The 21,898-nt window shown below is 41.5% G+C and overlaps 2 protein-coding genes across 7 annotated transcripts in view; one reads left to right on the plus strand and one right to left on the minus strand.

Annotated features, from left to right (window-relative positions):
• The window catches only part of sort1b (sortilin 1b), a 52,391-nt gene extending 39,580 nt beyond the window's left edge, over positions 1–12,811 (plus strand). For both annotated transcript variants that reach the window (XM_061684791.1, XM_061684797.1), the window contains 6 exons: positions 844–1,033; positions 2,944–3,060; positions 3,182–3,290; positions 5,290–5,399; positions 6,180–6,321; positions 8,488–12,811. In XM_061684791.1, coding sequence (XP_061540775.1) covers positions 844–1,033; positions 2,944–3,060; positions 3,182–3,290; positions 5,290–5,399; positions 6,180–6,321; positions 8,488–8,502 — 683 coding nt within the window. In that variant the 3' untranslated portion in view covers positions 8,503–12,811. The remainder of the gene's footprint in view (positions 1–843; positions 1,034–2,943; positions 3,061–3,181; positions 3,291–5,289; positions 5,400–6,179; positions 6,322–8,487) is intronic.
• A 1,945-nt stretch (positions 12,812–14,756) lies between these two features.
• On the minus strand, positions 14,757–21,564 carry ngrn (neugrin, neurite outgrowth associated). Of its 5 annotated transcripts, none has more exons than XR_009769102.1 (5): positions 20,601–21,564; positions 19,185–19,295; positions 18,680–18,821; positions 15,475–15,746; positions 15,139–15,229 (listed from the first exon to the last, which is right to left on the minus strand). XR_009769102.1 is itself a non-coding variant. In XM_061684810.1 (4 exons), the coding sequence occupies exons 1-4, from the start codon at positions 20,867–20,869 to the stop codon at positions 14,825–14,827; spliced, it is 927 nt and encodes a 308-aa protein (XP_061540794.1). In that variant the 5' UTR covers positions 20,870–21,561; the 3' UTR covers positions 14,757–14,824. The 5 variants fall into 5 exon arrangements, 2 of the variants coding, with proteins under 2 accessions (XP_061540794.1, XP_061540816.1); XR_009769100.1 differs by having other exon boundaries at positions 15,475–15,696; positions 20,601–21,562; XR_009769101.1 differs by having other exon boundaries at positions 15,207–15,288; positions 15,475–15,696; positions 20,601–21,562.
• Between the last annotated feature and the right edge of the window lie 334 nt (positions 21,565–21,898).

Genomic DNA, 21,898 nt, shown 5'->3' on the forward strand with positions numbered 1-21,898 from the left:
GGAGAACAGGCACGAGGAGAACATACAAACTCCACACAGGCGAGGCCGGATTTGAACCCGGGTGTTTAATATATCTAGATATCAATACCATGAAGTAAAAGCTGGAATTCTGAAAGTCTCATTCATCTTTTGATCTGAAACCCAAATGTTTTCAGTATACAACGAAAACAAAGGAATAGACCTTGCCGTTCCAATACTTTTGGAGGGGACTGTCAAAACACCCTTGGTTTTATTCTCACACAAGTCTACTTCTTTAGCAACACGGTTTTTCTTTAACCATTAATCTTATCTTTTTTTTTTTAACGTTATTTAATAAGGAAAAAGACACCTGTATTGCAAAATAGGAATGTGAAACAGAGAGTAAAGAAATAAACAGATTTAATGAAGTGTAATTAGGCTGTAAGTCACATACGTCCACACAGTCATACACGTTGATGTCTTTTAGGGGCGTGGCCTTGCACATTAGGTGCTTCAGTCATGCAGTTAGTGCCTGCTCCTTGCATTTTTGTGTTTGACTGTTTGTCCTGTTCAATAAACAACTGAAAGATCATTGGCAAATACTTTTTACACTCGAGACAAATTTTGGCCACGCCAAAAAAATCAGCCAAGCGACGGCTCATAACTCTAAGGACTATAAATTGGGAAACTTGTAAGTCAAGGTACTACTGTACTTTGACAAACTCATAGTAGGGAATTTGCCTTAGCAGGTCATCTAATGTAGGTGGAGCACGGCGTCCAAGTTTGATGATCATTTGGAGGCTTGGCCATGAAAACGGGAAGTGTGGGTGGCCCTATGCCACTTTTTGTGTTTGGCAAATTCTAAGGAAACTTGACTTTCTGTAGGCACGGATGACGATTATGTGAATTGGTTGGCACACTCTGATGACATCAGCAACCCCAACGACGGCTGCACCCTGGGCTACAAGGAAACGTTCCAGCGTCTCCGCAAGGATTCCGTTTGCTGGAACGGACGAGATTACTTGGTCAGCACGCAGCCTACGCCTTGCCCGTGCACTTTGGACGACTTCCTTTGGTAAGACGGAAGAGTCACTATAAGTTACATTTGGAGTTCGTTCATTCTCAAGCTTAGATAAACATTTGCTGATGAAATATTGATCAACATTTTATTACACAGGTATGAAAATAGTCATGGAGTGGGAATAAATGGTATGAAGGCAAGGCAACTGAACGGTTCTTGTTTGTTGAAGACGTTTCACCCTTAATCCAAAAGGCTTCTTCAGTTCTAAATTTGAATTGTGGCGCCTCCCTGCCTTGTTGGGTGTGTTCACTGAGTGTGGGTTTTATTCACGCTGTTTTGGGAGGTGGGGGGGAGGGGTATTTTTTCCGCCTTTTTTTCATGCCAATTATGATAGGCGTCAAGTATTTGCAGATTTTTGCTATTCAAGGTCGGGCCAGGTCCCCATCGCCTGCGAATAGTTTGGGTCCACTGTAGACCGACCGATACTTCAACATTAAGAACTAGACTGAATAGTTTGGGTCCATTGGAGACTGCTACTAGAACATTAAGAACTAGACTGTGCTACCAGAACACTAAGAACTAGACCCACGGATACTAGAACATTAAGAACTGGGCACTGACACGAGACATTTCAACAAAAACAAATTTCCGTCAATATGGGGTGCTGTGTGTACATTGAGGAAAAAAATGAACTTAAATGATTTTAACAAATGGCTCCAATATAACAGAGTGACAAATTTAAAGGGGTCTGAAAACCTTCCGTACCCACTGTATAGTTACTGTTATGAGATTTTGTCCTTCCAAGGATGCCGTAGGTCCTCTGACATAGTGTTGTTGTAAGGAGGAAGTATGTGACTAGCGACAGAGCTCATGTGTGTATGTGACAGCAGGGGAAGTTAAAAAGCATTATGCCAATGCTAACAGCCTCACTCATTTTCATGACTTACTGTCCGTGGTAACACAGACACGGCCAGATTGCAGTGAGAAGCCGACCGTACCATCGAAGCGCTTAATCTGGTGTTTTTATATGAGCAATTAGCACCGCTCATCCTCATGATATTGTTGCTTACTGCAATGGAGGCAAAGATTGGAGACTATGCAAGCGCAAAATGCTCGTCCCTTGGTGGCTTTTTTCCCCCCCTCACCACTCTTGTCCTTCTTCCGCGACGTGCACAGAGTCACAGTCGAGAACGGCACTATTGAAGGCACTGTTCTCTGCTGTGATGATGTGCACGCCATGGGGGCTTTTTTAAAATTCCCTCCCAACAATTTGACCCTCCCCGCTTTCTCGCCTGAGCGCCGCCGTAGGCACGCAGCTCGAAGAGGCGTGTCGTATCACCCCGTTGTTCATACCTATGGCCTCAGCTTGTACTTTGCTGGTGCGGCGCATGATGCGTTTTTATACTGGTGCAGATATGATGACACCATCAAGAAGTGTTACACGATAGGTCAGTAGAGTCCAAATCTATACCTTCGAGTGAGTGTACCGTTTATATCGCGCACCCCTACTAGACACTGAGACTAGAACACCAAGAACTCAACACTGATGCTACTATAGGACACCAAGAACGAGACTGGTTAACTAGTTTCATTTTTGACACATGTATCGGGGTACTTGGTGTAATTACCGGCATACCATGCAACCCTATGTTATAAATATGTTTGTATACTTTAAAATACTCTCTACAGTAATGCCATTTTTTCAAATGTGTTTTTGGAGATGCCGGAACAGATTAATGGCATTGCTATTCATTGCAATGAGATTTGAGATACAAGTGATTTGAATTACGACCTTGGTCACAGAACGAATTAAACTCACAAGTAACACTGTATTTACTCTAACCACTGGGAACCAGAAACACTTTTAAAAAACGAATAAATAGTCGCTTTGGTTATGAACAATTGAAAATGATCGTTATTTTTTTCGATGCCTCTTTTGTGAAGTATTTTTCTTGTTTGCGCAGTGACTTCGGATATTACCGCAAAGAGAATCGCTCAGAGTGTGACGAGGAGCCAGACCTGATAGGCAAAGTACTGGAGTTCTGTCTGCACGGCCGAGAGGAACAACTGCGGACCCACGGGTAAAAACCTCGCTAGTCCTCATTTCAGCCAGCATCAATAGCTTTGGGCTGGGCAGGGGCTGACTTAAAAAAACAAGAAAACTAAAAGTAATGATACAACTATTGAACTTTCTCTCCACAGCTACAGGAAAATCCCAGGTGATAAATGTGAGGGAGGTATGATTCCTGAACGCAAAGAGATTGACCTGAGTGAGAGGTGCGTAAGTGATCTGCTGGGCCCGGAGATTCAGGTCAGTACAGGTTCTGGCTTTGTTTTTTGTTTTTTTTCTTTTGGTCTCTTTTTGTTGTTGTTGTTACTTACTTGCTTGCTTTCGGTTAAGGCCATCAGTTGTCATGTTAGACCAATCTGCTCTGTTGGGAAGTTACAAATTACATGTGAAGAGATTACGGATGTAATTACAAAATGTACGTAATTGTAAACCATTACATTGCTGGGACAAAATGTGTAATTTAATTACAGTTGCTTTTGGAAAGTTCTGTGATTACAATTTTAGTTACCGTATTTTCACGACCATAAGGCGCACCGTATTAAAAGGTGCAGTCTCAGTTACGTGGTCTATTTCTGTATTTAACACATGCATAAGGTGTGCCGTATTATTGGGCGCAGGCATGGTAAAACATACGGTAGCATGCATGCACGCTAAAACAATGTTTTTAAAAAGGCAGCGGGAACAAAACTGAGTTCGGTTGTACTTGTAGTATTTAACAATGTACTCATGTTATTTTTTGATCAATCCGCATCCACAAATCCATCAAAGTCCTCATCTTCTATATCCGAAATGAACAGCTGGGCGAGTTCTCCATCAAACACGCCAGGTTCCCTCTCGTCATTGTCTGAGTCAGTCTCGTTGCCGTGCGGCTCCTCAGAAATGATGCCGGCTTTTACAAAAGCTCGAACAAAAGTGCAAGCAGACACGTTAGCCCAAGCATCCGCAATCCTTTCACAAATTGTGGCGTAACTCGCCCACCGCTGCCTCCTAGTCTTAGTAAAGCTGTGTTCGCCATGTGTCAGCCATGGCTCCCACGCCGCTCGCAACTTCACTTTGAACGCCCTGTTTACACGGATGTCCAGCGGTTCGTCAAGCCTTCTGGAATGACGGCAAGCTCCGAGTTATTGCACTCAGTCGATTGGTGACTGTAGAGACGCTTCTCCCGGCTGTTCTTTGCTCATTAATCCATTGCTCGAGTTGGTCTTCCAACTCGGGCCACCTCGCCTTGTTTCCGCGTTTTGGTTTTCTTTTTTTTCCTAATTCCAGGTCTTTTTGAAGCTCTCCACAGGTTCTCCTTGGCTTTTGGACAACTCTTCTGATTATTCTTTGCCATTCCTCTGTCAGAAATCTTTTGAGGAGCACCTGATCGAGCTAAATTTATGGTGGTATGATTGGCTTTCCGCTTAGGTATTATGGCCCCAACCGTGCTCACTGGACTATTCGGAAGGTTAGATATGCGCCTGTAACCAATGCCATCGTTATGTTTTGGAACAATTAATTTGCGATGGTCTTGAGACAGCGCTCTGTTCTTGACCATCATAAGATGTGTATTGACTCCCACCTTGGCTATGAGACCTTTTTGTAGGCCATCAATTAGGACTGAACCATCTGATATTCATTTGCACTGTCAAGGAGCTGGATTGCTGTTTCATTATTGATAGATTTTAGGTGTTGTCTTGGCTTTCCATGCCATTTTGCACCTCCCTTCATGTGCTCAATACTTTTTCCTGCCTCAGTTCACATTTTTATGCACAACGTATTTTTCGGAGTTTATTTTTACCACTTTCTTTTTATGTATGGATTACTTGGGTTGTTCCCAACATCTGGTGAAATTTTTAGGTTAATAGCACCTTTGGAAGTATATTTAGTGAGAAAAATGGTGAAGTGTTAAATACTTATTTCAGCCGCTGTATGTATTTACATTTGATCATGTTTTGTTATCACTTTATTATTTGTGTAATGAAAAAATATCAGTATGTGGTTAATTACAAAATAATGTATGTGTTGAATCCACTTTTTAGAGGAAACATCCAACAGTCCTGTTAATGCATTCATTCAAAATTAAGAAACTTAATCAAAATGCAATCAAATATAATTAGTTACATCACTCTGACAAAGTAATTGAAAACGTTACGATTCTATTAAATTTTAAACGGGGTCAAGAACTACAATTCTAAAGTAATCTTCCCAACACTGCATCTGCTGTTTTTTTATTTTTATTTTTATATTTTTTTTACAGCTTGAAGGCCACTCCTCAAAATCTGCAGCCATTGTGATAACAATAGGCATCATGCTCCTGAGCATCGCAGCCGGAGTTGTCTTCATCAAGAAATACGTCTGCGGTGGCAGGTTCGAGTGCCTTTTTTACACCCAATTAGTCCCACTCTTATGGAAATGCGAGCTGTTGGTGTATGTGTATATGAAGCATATGATACATAGTGGGAATAAGTGTATAATATTTGCATAGAAAGAAATGTTACTTGGGAGACTTTTCTGCCCATTTTAGGCACTCTTGTTGCTGTCAGGCCTGTATATTTAATATAGCATGTATGGGGAGCTGTTTTCAAATTCAAAAATAAATAAAAGGTACATCGTATTTCATCAAAATAATTGAACAAAAGTAAAGCAAGCATAAATTTAATCCTGATTAAAAAGGGAATATTTTGTCTAGATTTTAAAAAGGCAGCACAGTGGACTACCAGTTCGGTTAGGAAGGCTGCCTCAGTTTGGATGGCGGAGGTTTGAATCTGGGCTTCTGCGCTTCCTGGGTGTGGAGTTCACCAGAACTGGCCCTGTGCTTCCATGGGTTTTTCCTACCACATTTCCAAAACAGGCTATCTTCATTGAAGATGGACAAATTGTCCACAGATGGGAATGCTTGTTTGTCTATATGAGTCAGGCCTAGCATTGACAAGTGACCAGTCCATTGTTTTATGAGCATGACATTTAGTAGCGACTAATCCATCATTCTATGTGTACTGATATTGCCTGTTGCCTGTATTGTTTATACTGCATGTGCTCTGACATTGAATGCCAACCAGTCCTAAATTTGTGCCTTGACACTGACGGCGACCAGTTTCTTTGTCTGTATGTAACGGACTGAGATTGTGTGGCTTGTGTTCCGTGCAGGTTCTTGGTCCACAGATACTCTGTGCTGCAGCAACACGCCAACGACAACGGGGTGGAGGGCGTGGACGACCCACTGGACGATCCGCTGGACAGTAACCATGGCGCCAATGGGAAGATTGACTTTCACGATGACTCTGACGAGGTAGGCTGAGGTTGGCGCAGCGTGGATGGCGACCATTTGCTTTGCGTCGATCAACATTTTGCCTGAATTATTACCACTGGGGAACAATTTTGGAACATTTTTGAAAATATTTTTATGCTGATTAAAACTAAAATTGACAGGCCAATTCAAAAATTGCACTGATTTTTTTTTTTCCGAGCACGTCAGGTTTTTTTCTCCACAGCTTACCCTCCAGATAAGCAAAATTCCACTGATTAGCTGTAGTAAGACTTGCCAGCTGATTACGATTGGACTCATCTACAGCTACGTGGCAACATGTTTGTGCAGTCACAATTGAGACAGTGTGGTGAGAGGTGTGTGCAGCTCCCAATAGGTCAGTAATCAATATCTGCAAACAGAAAGCTAGCATAGTAGGAATTAAGAGGATTTGTGCTGGCTTCTCTCTTGACCTTGTAATCATGGGCGTACCGTTGTAAATTCTGTTTCGTTTTATGCTGTTTTTTTAGTTTTCAAAGCTTGTAACTATTCCATCTTAGTGTTTTATTTACATAGGTATATATTTCCTTTGTTCCACTTTGTTCTCACTTTGTTCAAAAACGTGACGTGATGGAGAAAAACTGAGTCATTTTTTGATTCTGCACCCAAACATTTGTTAAAAACAGCTGTCAGGTGATTGCTGAAGGCAATTGATTGCACTGGATTGTATTTAAGGGTATCTGAGTCCAGGGGGAGGAATACAAATGCACACCACACTGTTCAGATTGTGAAGTGTAAAATTAAAAAAAATTTATATAATTTTCATTCCATCCATCCATTTTCTGAGCCTCTTCTCCTCACTAGGGTCGCGGGCGTGCTGGAGCCTATCCCAGCTATCATTGGAGTACACCCTGAACTGGTTGCCAGCCAGTCGCAGCATTTTCATTCCACTTAACAATTAATGTGATGCATTGTGTTGTTCTATCACATAAACTCTCAACAAAATCCATTCCGGTTAGTGATTGTAAGGTCACAAAATGTGGAAAATGTTCAAGGGGTAAGCATACTTTTGCAAGGCATGGTATATTCACCAGAATACACACAACTGCAAAAACTGTTGAGGTTTTAGTTATGTTGAAACCCCCAAAGTGGTGATTCATTCATCAAAAGAATAACAATAAATACAGCAATTCCGATCAGTTTGACCCAGAACATATCAGGAGGGGTGAAAGTGTGTAATGCACTATGATTGGCCAGTCAGTGCTATGGGGTGTGGCTTAGTTTACCCTGCTGTAGGACAGTTCCATCTGCATTGACTGGCCAGTAGACGATAGTCTGTGCATCAGCTGTCTGGGCCACTTGTTGGCCCTGCACACTGTTCTGCTGACCTTGTGGGAGAAAATACTTTTTTTTCTTTTTTTTTTTTTTTTTTTTCAATACAGTGGATTAGGTTTTAGGCACCACTGTGGACGAGCGGTTAGCACGTCTGCCTCACAGATCCATGGTTCGGATCTAGGCTCCTGTATGGAGTTCAAATTGTCTATCGGTGTGAATTATAAATGCTTGTTTGTCTAATGTGCTCTGTGCTGGCAACTACTCCATTGACTGTGTATATCGGGGTGGCCAAACTCCAGTGTATAATTGATGGAATTGTTTGAAATGAGAGCCTTTTAGGACATCTGAACAAAACACAAAATAAATATTCATATAGGTCATTTTCATATGATTTTAACAATTATGGTAGTCACAAAAAAATCTTAATTCAGCAGTTTTTTTATGACCCCTTGGTAAATGTCACCCATGTTGAAACAGCCACACTTTGTCCTGTTTTAGAAAAGTCGATGATGTAAGATTTTTGGCATTCATAGTAAAGGCAATCGTTGACACAGCAAATGGTGGCATTAAAAGTTTGAAAAATATTACTCAAGAATATTGTTGTTTTTTTCTTAGAAACAATTGTGATCTTTTGATGGCTAAAGACTGCCAATAATTACAATACTCCTATCAGTAACATTGATGGATGCAGGAGTCAGTTATTCACACACACACACACGAGCTATCTACACAGGCTCCACAACATGATAGAGGATTTATTTATTAATTTATTTTGGCGCATGTCTGTCTGCGACTTTGTTTATTTTAGTGATATCAGTTTGGTCATGACAATTGTGATGTGAAATTTTCAAATTATTTTCTGATTTTGTATTTCAGGACCTGTTGCAGTAGCAAGCGGAAGGAAGCCTATCAATGCCTGGCACACTCCTTCAATCACACTACTTCCTTATTTGGCTACTACTTTGATCTGGTGTCACTCTGCTGTCCTCTTCCCAAGTCCGATTGTAAACGCTCACAAGTGAAGAGAAATTGGTTTGGAAGCAAATGTGTAAGATTCACACTTGAAATAATAAGCACAACTCCATGCTTCAATTTGATAGCAATGAAATGTACTTACTTCATGCATGTAAAACACTTCCACGATGTAATATAGCTCCAGCTGCTGTCCTTGATAAATGAACGCAAAACTCTGTCTCAAGACAATTCATGTCAACCTAGTTGTGTTTCCAAGTTGGACTACAAACCCTAAAATTCTCCCATTGACATGACTTAACCAAGTTTATTTTCTATAGCGCTCGTCTTCATTAGGGTTGTGTTGGGCCTTCTTGACACTGTGCGATGCGGTCGAACCGGACCATCGCATAAAAATAAGAGTTGCCCAACTGACCCTGCCACATTGAGCGATTGGATATATGAATGCCCTGAACAGCGAGCCTGTATAAGCGTTTGATGCTTAACAAATACACAGTATATCATACTTAATCACATTTATTAAACCATATAGATTAATATTTAAGAAAGCAGCAGGTTGGTAAAAAGAGTGGACATGGGTGAGAATAAAACTGAGGGTGTAAATATTTTAAGTCTCGCTGGCTCCCCTTAGTTTGAACGAACCCCGCAAAGTACAGTGCCCCAGGAAGTATTCACACCCCTTCACGTTTTCCACATTTTGCTGTTACTTATTCTAAAGCTGATTTGAGTATAGTTTTCTTTTTTAAAATTACATAAAATATCCCATAATGACAAAGTCAAAACATATTTTTAGACATTTATGTAAATTTATAAAAAATATAAACATTCAAACATAATGGGTACATAAGTATTCACACCCTTTGCTATGACACTCAAACTTAAGCTCAGTTGCATCTGATTTCCACTGATCATCCTTCAGATGCTTTTACAACTTGAATGGAGTCCCCCTGTGTTTAATTCAGTTGATTGAACATAATTTGAAATGGCACAGACCTGTCTATATAAGGTCTCACAATTGGCAGTGCATATCAGAGCAGAAACCAAGCAATAAAACCTAAGGAATTGTCTGCAGACCTTGAGACCAGTGTGTCAAGGCACAAATCTGGGGAAGAATACAAAAGAATTTCTGCAGCATTGAAGGTCCCGAATAGCACTGTGGTCTCGATTATTCAGAAATGGAAGAAGTTTGGAACTACCAGGACCCTCCCTAGATCTGGCCAGCCGACAAAGCTGAGTAACCGGGGAAGAAGTGCCTTGGTCAGAGAGGTGAACAAGAAACCTATGGTCACTAAGCCGGAGCTCCGGTGTTCTCTTGGAACCATGCAGAAGGTCAACCATTGCTAACGCACTCCACTAGTCGGGCCTTTATGGTCGAGCGGCCAGGCGGAAGCCACTTGTCACTAAAAGGCACCTTAAGGATTCTCAGACCAGCAGAAACAAAATTCTCTGGTCTGATGAAACCAAAAGTAGAACTTTTTGTCCTGAATTGCAAGCATCATAGCTGGAGAAGAGGAGGCACTGCACATCACCTGGCTAACACCATCCCTACTGTGAAGCATGGTGGTGGCAGCATCATGCTGTGGGGCTGTTTTTCTGCTGCAGGAACTGGGCGACTAGTCCGCATAGAGGGTAAAATGACAGCTGCCAAATATAGAGAAATTCTTCGAGAACTTGCTCCAGAGTGCTCTGGAACTCTGACTAGGGCGTCGATTCACCTTCCAACACGACAATGACCCACAGCACACAGCCAACATCATAAAGGAGAAGCTTCAGGAGCAGCCTGTGAATGTCCTTGAGTGGCCCAGCCAGAGCGGACCTGAATCTAAATCGAACATCCCTGGAAAAACCTAAAAATGGCTGTCCACCGATGCTGCCCATCCAACCTGACTGACCTTGTGAAGATCTGCAAAGAAGAATGGGAGCAAATGTCCCAAAATAGGTGTGCAAAGCTCGTAGAGACATACCCAAGAATATTTGAGGCTGTGATTCCTGCCAAAGGTGCTTCAGCAAAATATTAAGCCAAGGGTGTGAATACTTGTGTACCTATTATGTTTACATTTTTTGTATAAATTTGCACAACTGTCTGAAAAGGTTTTTGCTTGGTCATTGTGGGATATTTTATGTTGATGTTTTTAAAAGAAAACTGCTCAAATCAGCTTTAGAGTAAGTGTAACAGCAAAATATGGAAAAGGTGAAGGGGTGTGAATACTTTCTGGTGGCATTGTACATACCGCAAGCGAACAGTTTTATCCTCATGCACATTAGAAATTAAAAATGTAGTTAAGTATTGTTGTAAAACACAATATTTGATATTTTGTATACTGTAATTATGTGGTTTAGGGGCAGTACGGCGGTCTCGCTTGGTTAAAACACGGAAAGGTATTTTTAGCCTCAGTGAAAGCTTATGTATCTTTTAATTGGTTGTAATCTGCGATAATGCGCGGCGGAGATTCAAATTTTGAATCGCAGAAAAACAATTGGCAGAATGATCAGCCATTCATGAAGACAGTTGCCAAACCACGCACACTGGGCGACAGTTCAGTCAGGCTCAACCGCGTCGCTCGGTGTGCTACAGCGATTAGGGTGACTTGTTGTCTGTTAACAGCTGACTTTGGCCAAGAGGCAGGGTACAACTTGGACTGGTAACATGTCAATCACAGGGCAAATATAGACAATGAACTGTTTAACCTTTGTGGTCCAGGAACCTTAGGTGTCCAGAATCCTTTGAGTTCCAAGAACCTTTGTGGTCCAGGAGCCTTACCTTAGATCGCCAAGAACCGTTTGGGGTCCGGGAGACTTTGAGATCCAGGAACCTTACCCTTAGATGTCCATGAAATCTTCAAGGTCCCAAACCTTTTGAGTCTATGAACCTTATACAGCCAAAAGTCTTTGGACTCCAGGACCCTTTAAGGTCCAGTAACCTTATACATTCAGGAGCCTTTGGGGTGTAGGAACCTTTGGTGTCCAGGAGCCTTTGGAGGCTAGGAACCTTACCTTAGATGTCCAGAACTCTTTGGGGTGCAGTAACCTTAGCCATCCAGCAGCCTTTGGGGTTCAGGAACCTTTAGGAGCTGTTTTAGATCAAGGACGCTAGGATCCCTTTTAGGTCCAGAAGCCAGGACCCTTTGATGCCCATGACTTTTTCAGCTTCTGGAATCTTAGATATCAACCAATGAACAACTTTTAGGGCGTTCTAACTTGAAGGCAGCACTGTAGTACAAAGCTAAAAGTTTAGTCGTCACAGGCCTGTTTGTTGTGATTTCAACAGCTTTGTACTCGAAACTTTAGGAAAAATTGCTATGCAGCTCATTAGGGGACATGACACCACTTGGTACATCAACCATGAATTTAGTGTAATTTGTCATGAGAAAACACAGGTGTACCGTAATTGAATGATGGAAATCAAGACAAGAAAGGTTGACACACAAATGTGTGTAAATAAGTTTGTTTTCCTTTTAACTTTGATGTACATTTATACTGCTAATTCAAATCTTGGTACTACTAACACAATTGGCTCGACTGTGAAGTATTTTCTTTTCACAATATTAAAATAGCCTCCAGGTGTCTTAACAAAAGCTCTCTGATAGTCTAACAAGAAGGATCAATAAGGGCGGGATTATGTAAATTAGTCTCAGTGACATCACAATCTGACAAATTTCAGAAGAGCTTACTCGCACACATTTGGAAATGGCTAACAAAAAATTTACTTTTGTTGTTTAACTTGACACCTGATGGCAGGCCAGGCACTCCAGACACCTAACTTTTGTATATACATTACAACATATTACATTGGTAAATTTTACGTAACGTCCCCTTGAAATGGTTTTTAATTCCCTGTTCTTGAGACATTTGCACTACTTTCATACCTTTTTTCTATTTGTTCTTGGCACGTTCAGAGTGCAGTAAACGTGGTGTGGGTCTTATTTGACAAATGGCTAGCCTAATAGCATAAGTGCCTTAATCCAGATGCCTCGATTCAACCTTTGTGGATTACCATCATATAGAGGACTTTTTATTTTTTTCAGAAAGCACGCCAAGTTAAAAATGACTTCGGCAATTATGCTATTAGGCTAAAGAAATAGGTGATATCACATTTTTCTTACCATCTAAAAAAAGTCCACAATTTAATAATGGTTAATTGTAAAAATGCAATATTTATATCTGCTGTTTGTATCATTTCAGGCAATTTTATCTTTGGGTTTGGCAATAAATTTCTATTGTTCCTCTACTTCTGACTCTTGGTTGATGTTTTCGTTACCCTCAAAACTACATTTTATTTATTTTTTAACCAATGTACAATGGGAGGAAAAAGTGTGTGAATCCTTTGGAATTTCTTAACTTTCTGCATAAATTGGTCATCAAATGTAGTCTGGCTCATCTAAATCACAAGAACAAACAGCCTGCTTAAACTCATACCAAACAATTACAGTGGCATGAAAAGTGTTTGCCCCCTTCCTGGTTTCTTATTTTTTTACATGTTTGTCACACTAAAATGTTTCCCATCATTACAAAAATTTAATATTAATCAAAGACAACTCAAGTAAAAACAATGCAGTTTGTTGTTTTTTATTGAGGGTGAGAAAAAGTGATTGCCCCCCGTTAAAACAACTGGTTTATTATACCAGAGTTCAATTTCTCTAGCCACACCCAGGCCTCATACTGCCACACCTGTTCTCAAACAAGAAATCACTTAAAATAGGACCTGCCTGACAAAGGGAAGTAGACCAAAAGATCCTCAAAGCTAAACATCATGCCGAGATCTGAAGAAATTCATTAACAAATGAGAAAAGTAATTGAGATCTATCAGTGTGGAAAAGTTCATAAAACTATTTCTAAAGCTTTGGGACTCCAGCGAACCACAGTGAGAGCCATTATCTACAAATGGCGAAGACATCGATTAGTGAACCTTCCCAGGAATGGCCGACCGACTAAAATTACCCTAAGAGTGCAGCGACAACTCATCCAAGAGGTCACAAAAGACCCCACAACAACATACAAAGAACTGCAGGACTCACTTGCCTCAGTTAAGATCGGTGTTCATGACTCCACCAGAAGAGACTGTGCAAAAATGGCCTGCATGGCAGACTTCCAAGACGAAAACCACTGCTGAGCAAAAAGAACCTTAAGGCTTGTGTCAATTTTGCCAGAAGACATCTTGACGATCTCCAAGACTTGGGAAAATATTCTGTGGTCTAACGAGACAAAAGTTTAACTTTTTGGAAGGTGTGTGTCCCATTACATCTGGCGTAAAAGTAACACCGCAATTCAGAAGAAGAACATTATACCAACAGTAAAATGTGGTGGTAGTGTGATGGTCTGGGGCTGCTGTGCTACTTCAGGACCTGGAAGTCTTGTTGTAATAAATGAATTCTGCTGTCTACCAAAAATCCTGAAGGAGAATGTCCGGCCATCTGAAATGAACTTGGTTCTGCAGCAGGACAATAATCCAAAACACACCAAGTCCACCTCTGAATGCCTGAAGAAAAACAAAATGAAGACTTTGGAGCGGCCTAGTCAGAGTTCTGACCTGAATCCTATTGAGAAGCTGTGGCATGAACTTAAAAAGGCAGTAAAAAGGCAGTTCATGCTCTGGCTGAATTATTATTCTTTATAAAACAGTTCAGCAAGCATTTCTGGTGTGAGCTCATGCCGCAGAATCTCAATTGGGTTGAGGTCAGTACTTTATATATAAACCGTAAAAAGCTGAAAAAAGTCTCTCTAAAAGTTTAAAAGACAACTGTTGTGTAATGATCCAAAATTCACCCAGATCATTGTTTGGGTGAGTTTATTGCTGCTAAAGAGTGTCAACCAGTTATTAAATACAAGGGTTCACTAAGTTTTTCCTCTCTCCTGTCAATGTTTACGTTATGCTCTACAAAAATATGAAAACACGTGTGGTAATTAAGCAGACCCATTTTGATTCTTGTGATTTAGATGAATATCAGTAAGCAGACTCATTTTGATTCTTGTGATTTAGATGAATATCAGACCACATTAATGACACAAATTATATAGAAATTCCCGAGAGTTCACATACGTTTTCATCCCACTGTATTTTTCTTCATGAAATAACAATAATGAAAAAAATGTATGGACTCAAATGTAAACACACTGGTAACGTGTCTTAAGTTAATAGTAATTTGGGGCACTTGTAAGTCAAGGTACAACTCAAGTACTGTATTTCACATGATCTTTATTAGCTTACATTGAAATCTGTTGCATCCAGTGTTTCTTGTGCTCATTATATTCTGTACAAAAAATGTCCATTTTCATCAAAGAAATCATTTCCAACTCGCAGCACGGGCACAGACTTAATGTCCTTAAACTCATCAAGCTCTTCCTCGGACAACACCTGTCCATCCCACGTCTCATCTTGCACCTCTGCTGGATCCGCGCCAGCTGAGCCATCCTGTGCCGGCCATATTGTGGTCGCTGCAGCATCTTTGTGCCATTTCTGTGTCGTCACCGGAATGGTAACGAGAACTGAAGCTTCATCCATACCTGCAGTCACGGGAACCAAAGCAGCTTCCGGTTTTCCAGGAGACGAGAGCTGGCGTACGGAGCGTCCCGCTTGCAGATCCGGTCGACTTTGCTCTATCCCGGTCGCACCCGCAGACAATGCTGCACGCTGGAGCCTGGACGTCACCTTGCAGTAGGGTTGCAAAGGGGTGGAAAATTTGCAGTAAATTTCCCTGGGAAGTTAAGCTGGGGAACAGGCCAAATATGAAAATTAAGAAATTGATCCCCCACCCCAATAAAATAATTTTTAAAAAAATTGCCCAAGTGACTGCTAGTAACTAGAAAAAAAATCAAGTTGGGGCACTTGGAAGCAGGGGTACACGAGTGGTGCGCAGGCGCACTGGATTCAAGTGTCACTGAACATTTGCGTACCAGAGAGGTGGATGGGGCTCAAGTAGTGTTGAATGGAATCACTTCATGAGCTGATTCGTTCTTTTCTCACGTCAGTTGAGCTCAACCGCGACCCTGTGCCACAGGAGAAACTCCCCAGCAAATGGCGACAGTCACTGGGCGGCGTCGGTAGCTGAGCGTGGAAGGAGTTTGTGTCGACGAGATGGCAGGCTTTGTGGCCATCTCTGTCTTGCTGCGCAGTGGCTACGAAAGTCAGCCAAAATGCACACATGGACAAAATTGTTGGTACCCCTCTGTTAATGAAAGAAAACCCCCACAGTGGTCACATAATTTTTCACGACCCCTTCGAAAAATTCATTGCTCACCCTTACTTGTAGTATGGGACCGCGCTATCAGCTTATTTGGCGCAGATGTCTAGGACAGTGGTCCCCTATCTTTTTTGCACCACCGACCAGTTGCACAGAACATGCACACGTGGACAAAATTGGTGGTGCCCCTCTGGGTTGATCACAGAAAGAACATGAATCTGACAAATATAGTCATAAAAATGTTATGAAAATTAGCCAGTGAAAATCAGACATTGCTTTTTAATTTAATAAATTTTTAATTGTGTCAACAGAATTATTTCCAAAAACAAACTAAAAAATGATGGATAATTTGTTGCACAACCTTTTGAGGCGATCACCGCAATCAAACGATTTTTGTAACTTTCAGTGAGACTTCTGCAACTTAGCAGGAATTTTGGCCCACTCTTAATGAGCAAACTGCTCCAGTTGTCTCAGGTTTGAAGGGTGCTTTCTCCAGATGGCATTTTTCAGTTCCTCAATACGATTTAGATCAGGGCTAATAGAAGACCACTTCAGAACAGTCCACTGTTTTGCTCTTAGCCATTCTTAGGTGTTTTTTGGCCACTATCTTGTTGCAAGACCCATGACCTGCAACAGACCAAGCTTTCTAACACTGGGCAGTACATTTCTCTCTAGAATACCTTTATAGCTTTGAGATTTCATTGTACCCTGCACAGATTCAAGGCACCATGTGCCAGATGCAGCAAAGCAGCCGCAGAACATAACAGCCTCTTGTATGTTTCACAGTAGGGATAGTGTTCTTTTTTTGGTATGCTTCATTTTTGCATCTGTGAACATAGAGATGATGTGCCTTGCCAAAATATTAGTTTTATCTCATCTGACCATAGGACATTCTGTGAGAAGCTTTGTGGCTTGTCAATATGCAGTTTGGAAAATTCCAGTCTCACTTTTTTATGATTTTCAACAGTGGTCTCCTTCTTCCTCTCCCATCAACTCCACTTTGGCTCAAACAGCGACAGATGATGCGAGCTGACCGTGTCAGTGTCACTGATGTACCTTGACATGGAGTTCAGCTTTAAATTTCTTTGAAGATTGTTCTGGGCTCTTGTTACCATTTGTATTATCCATCTCTTCAATTTGTCAGCAATTTTCCTATCGCGGCCACGTCCAGGGAGGTTGGCTACAGTCCCGTTGTTCTTAAATTTCTGAATATGTGCAACTGTAGTCACAGGAACATTAACTTGCTTGGAGATGGTCTTTTCTTTCTAATCTTCAGAGACAACTCTCTCCTTCGCTTCCGCTGGTATATGTTTATTGTAGTACACACCGTGTCACCAAACAGCACAGTGATTACTTGTCATTCTTTAAATAAGCCAATTGACTGATTACAACTTTGAAGACACCTGTGATGCTAGTCAGAGGACACACCTTGTTTGAACATGTCCCTATGGTCAAATCTTCATCATTTCTGTTCAAGCCTGTTTCATGATTTGCTTTTTTTTTTTTTTTAATTATGTTGAATCACCATTCAAAAGCAATGTCAGATTTTTACTGGTTAATTTTTGTAACATTTCTATTGCTTTTGTCAGATTTTAGTTATTTCACGACCATTCTGGGTTTTTCTTTCATGAACAGAGGGGTACCACCAATTTTGTCCACGGTGAAAAAAAAAGATCGGGGACCGCTGCGCCAAATCAGCTGATAATGCGGTTCCATACTGCAAGTCAGGGTGGACGATTAATTTTTCGAAGGGGGAATGTGAAAAATGTAAACTTTTGTCGTGGGCCACACCAACGTGCTAACCTAAATTGTGTTAAATATAAGTTTTTTTATAAGACAAATTGTATTAATAAGTTGCTGCTTGTGTAGTGATAGTATATTTTAATAGGAACTAAAAGTTAATTTAAAATTATAATCTCACTAAAAGGATTTATCTACACATTAATCAAAAATATCTCTACAGTGGTCATTTTTCTATATTTTTAGTTTGCTGACATTATGAGCACCAACCACTAACAAATCGTTCTTAGAACTCCCAAACCAGGCCAAATTCCTCTCTTCCTTCCACCAGGCACATGTCCACATCAAAATAAAAGGAGTGCATATTTTACATTTTTACACTATTTTGACTATTTCGAAGAGACAACAGGAAGCAGAGTTGGAGGTGGCTTAAATTAAGATGTTGAGGTTCGCCCTCGGAGTAACCAGGTTGGATAAAATTAGAAATGAGCTCATCAGAGGGACAGCCAAGGTTAGATGTTTTGGAGACAAAGTTAGAGAGAGCAGACTTTGATGGTTTGGACACGTCCAGAGGAGAAATAGTGAGTATATTGGTAGAAGGATGATGATGGAGCTGCCAGGCAAGAGAGCTAGAGGAAGACCAAAGAGAAGGTTGAGGGAAGACATGAGGGCAGTTGGTGTTCGAGAGGAGGATGCAGGAGATAGGCTTCCATGGAAAAGGGTGACACGCTGTGGCGACCCCTAAAGGGACAAGCCGAAAGGAAAAGAAGACACTATTTTGACTTCGTAAAGCCTGTGAGGGCCGGTCAGAGACTGGACGGCCCGGATGTAGCCCACAGGCCATACTTTCCCCGGGTATGCTATAAGTCACGTTCGTCCATGAAGTTGGTGGGTTAGGAAAAGAAAATTTGCAGCAAAGCTACAACAACTGGTGCTCCTTTGACAACCTGACCAAAATGGTGATGTGCACCCCTGCTTGTAAGTCAAGGTACTCCCGTATGAAATGTGATTTAAGTCAGGATTATGCTACAATATAGTTTCCCAACTATATTTAAGTTCTCTATTAAGAGCCTCAATTTGGTTAATTACGTGTTTATTCCCCTAAATAACCATCAATTCCTGCTGATTTCCATGGAAACTTTACAACTTTGGAAATCCCTTGAATTTTGCAACCTTACCTTGGCATCCTGCTCAGCTCTCCTGTGAGGCGCCGGGCTGAACTTGCTGTGGACCACCCTTCGAATCACAGCGGGGCTGACCGAGAAGCCTTCAGACAGACGTTCCACTGTCCACTCATCTGGATGCTCTCGGTTTAGATACCTAAAACAGGATCCGTGACATCAGATGCGAGGTTGGCCAGTAACCACTTTCCCCCGCCGACGACGGTTTTGGCAGCTAGGCTAGCTAAAGAGATCTACAATTTTCAAACAGACAGCACTGTGTGAAACTACACTGTCCAAGAGCCTTTCAGGTCCAAGAACCTTTGGTGTTCAGGAACCTTTGAGGTCTAGAAACATTTGGCCTCCAGGAGCCTTAGACGTCCAGCACCCTTAGCGCTCCAGGAAGCTTTGGAGCCCGGGAACCTTTGAGGTCTAGGAACCTAGCATTTTTCTGCTCCGCTACCTGCCGCTCCATTGCCTTCCGCTACGCCATCGACTCAGTGTTCTCGCGCAAAGAGGTCACCTGATGGTCTCCATGGCCTCCCAAGTCAAGTTCCTCTCCGGAGCGCCTGACGGCGTCATCTTCCTGCGCATTATGTTGTATTTGATAGTCTTCTGCCTCTTTATACCCTCTCTGGCAAAAAATACAACAAACAAAACAGAATTAAAATTGTGGTAAACTTGAACCCGTGAAACTGTACATGCCATAAATGTGTAATTTTTTTTTTCTTCTTAAATGGAACAGTGGTCACATTCTGTAGAACTGTGTTTCCACATTTGCACAGGTTTCCGCAGAAACATGTATCTGTTGGTCTTTAAAGGGCAATTTGGGGAATCTCGACACAGTATTAGTCAAACAGCATAAGAATGATCATGCATACCAAACATAAGGAGGGTAAGTCATACATGGCTGACCCCCCCGTATTAGGGCCCAGGGTGTCGAACTCATCTGTGTCATGGGCCACATTGTATTTTCGGTTTTTCAGAGGGTCTTTACACGTGTGAAGGCACAAACTTTTAAATGCCTCCTGTTATTATATTACATATACACAGCAAATTGATGGATATGTAGTTTTGAAATCAGAACTCAAGGATAATTGTTCACCTATTGTTCCAAGTTCGCTAAAAATTTATTTGGTCACAAAAAAAAGCAAATGCAATATGACATTATATATTACATATGACAATTTGAAATTTCGGTAGAGATCTGAGCAAGAATCGTGGAAGTTGACATGCATGATTTGCTTTCGTGTGACACATAAAATGACTTGGCGGGGCGAATCTGCCGCCCACGGCCTTGAGTTTGAGACTTGTGTGTTAAGCAAACAAAAAATGTTTGATAGTAGTTGTTTTTATCCCAAAACAAGTTGTGTAAAACAAAATATTTTCCCTTGTCTCTGACACATTGATGAAGGATCACCATTTACTAATGTCAGACATTTATATTCTTGTCACAAGTCAAAATTGATTCAGGGCAATGCATATGCATGTAAATGGACTAGTATGTAAGGGTTAAATCGATAAAAGCAATAGTTATGCATGTGTTTAATTTGTATCATATAAAAGTTAATGTTTGATTGTTATGGGGGAACAAATCCCAAATTCAATGGAAAATAGGCTTCTTGATCTTGTGGGTCAAATTGACCAATTACAAAACTTTCAAATGTCGGGGCGGATGGGGGGAAAAAATGCAAACGAAACCAGGATATAACTGCTTGTGTTGCACTAACCTTTAGTCTTTTTTTTATCATATATCCAAAAAATGACATTACGTTCGGCGTTTTAAGGGCTACCAACTATCGCCTCTTGATTACGTCACCTTCACGCCTCACGAGTGAGCGTCCGGGCGTGACAAGCCCATTTACTTGGCACCCGACACTCATTGTAATACAACTCGTCATTACTAGTGCTAAACAAAACATTTCGGTAGTAGACTTACTCCAGCAAAGCGCAGAGTTTGTCTTCTACTTCCTCCATGATTGAGTCTTCTTCGTCGTCGTCGCCACCGTCTTCATTGCTGCGGGCTCCATTTTGCTCTCCGCGTGCCTTGCCCACACGTCTGCTGCTGTTGCTGGCATCACGAAACGTCGCCGAGGGAGAATGAGACGCCGACGGGGAGCACACTGGGATCTGGGACCAGTGCATCAAGGAGCTGTGTCTACCTGCTCGAAGCCACCGTGAGAGCCCACGCAGACGTCCGACGGCCATGAAAATGGACGTGTAAGGCAGACTTGGGGGTCTTGTTGCTTAGCGAACGTGGGAAAGGTCGCGCTCCTGCTCCTGCTGCCCGAGCAACAGACGTGGGAGTCGCCGATGTCCACTGGAAGGAAATCACATTTGTGCTGCAAACAACTAGTCTTTCATATTTCCGGTAGTGTAAAACCATACATGGCGTCGTACTGCCCTCTTCAGATACTATGCTTCAACTACAATTAAGGAAAAAAAGAAGAAAGAAATACAAAATCAACCTCGTCCTTCATTCAATCCGCAGATACAGCTCTGAATCATGTAAGAATTGTAACACTGCCCTTGTAATCAGCTGGTGGTTCTCATTCTTCAGGTCAAATAAGGATTTTAAAGAAAAAGAAGAAACATCTAATACAACTTTTATTTATTTATTAAATTTTAAAAAACACTTTCCTTGCTGTACTTGGCACATTCTAGGAAAAGATGCTTCATTGCTTCAGGGTCTCACACTGCCCAGCTGAATCTTTACCCACAATATGTAAATTACTATTTAAGCCAAAACGACCAAGCCTCAGTCTAATGATCTTGACCGTTGACCCTTTCTCCCCTAAATCCATAAGCCAATTAGGTTTATGTTGACTCCCATGAGTTCCTGTTCCTGGAAGCGGAGAACTTGGAAGAAGAAACATTTTTTCAAAGGAACTAGCCCGGGGGACTGGGTGTCTCGCTTGCCGTGGTCCCTCACAGCGCCACACAGCCCACTGCCTTTCTGGTTCTTTTTTTTTTTTTTTTTTTTGCTGAGTGAACTGGGGGCGTTTCTTTATGCAGACCCGCGCGGGGGCGGGCATGAAATGCGGATAGTTTGAAATCTTCCTACCATTTTGAAAACACGCTTACTGGCCCTTTAAGTTCATATCTCGATGCACCATTGTACGGTATTTGATTTATACTGCCCCCTGGTGGCCAATGTGTGCACACCAGCAGAAATAGCATAATGTCAATGGGAATTAAAGCATGAAATCATGATACAATTTGTTTAATTATTTACAT

Source organism: Phycodurus eques, chromosome 1 (assembly GCF_024500275.1).
Source record: "Phycodurus eques isolate BA_2022a chromosome 1, UOR_Pequ_1.1, whole genome shotgun sequence".
Taxonomy (NCBI): domain Eukaryota; kingdom Metazoa; phylum Chordata; class Actinopteri; order Syngnathiformes; family Syngnathidae; genus Phycodurus; species Phycodurus eques.

Excerpts from the sequence above, each read along its gene's own strand:
- ngrn (XM_061684810.1), bottom strand. The coding sequence starts at position 20,869 with ATGGCCGTCGGACGTCTGCGTGGGCTCTCACGGTGGCTTCGAGCAGGT. Across the intron at positions 19,296-20,600 it reads AAACTCTGCGCTTTGCTGGA|AGAGGGTATAAAGAGGCAGA; the intron begins GTAAGTCTACTA and ends ATTTTTTGCCAG. Across the intron at positions 18,822-19,184 it reads GAGGCCATGGAGACCATCAG|GTATCTAAACCGAGAGCATC; the intron begins GTGACCTCTTTG and ends ATCCTGTTTTAG.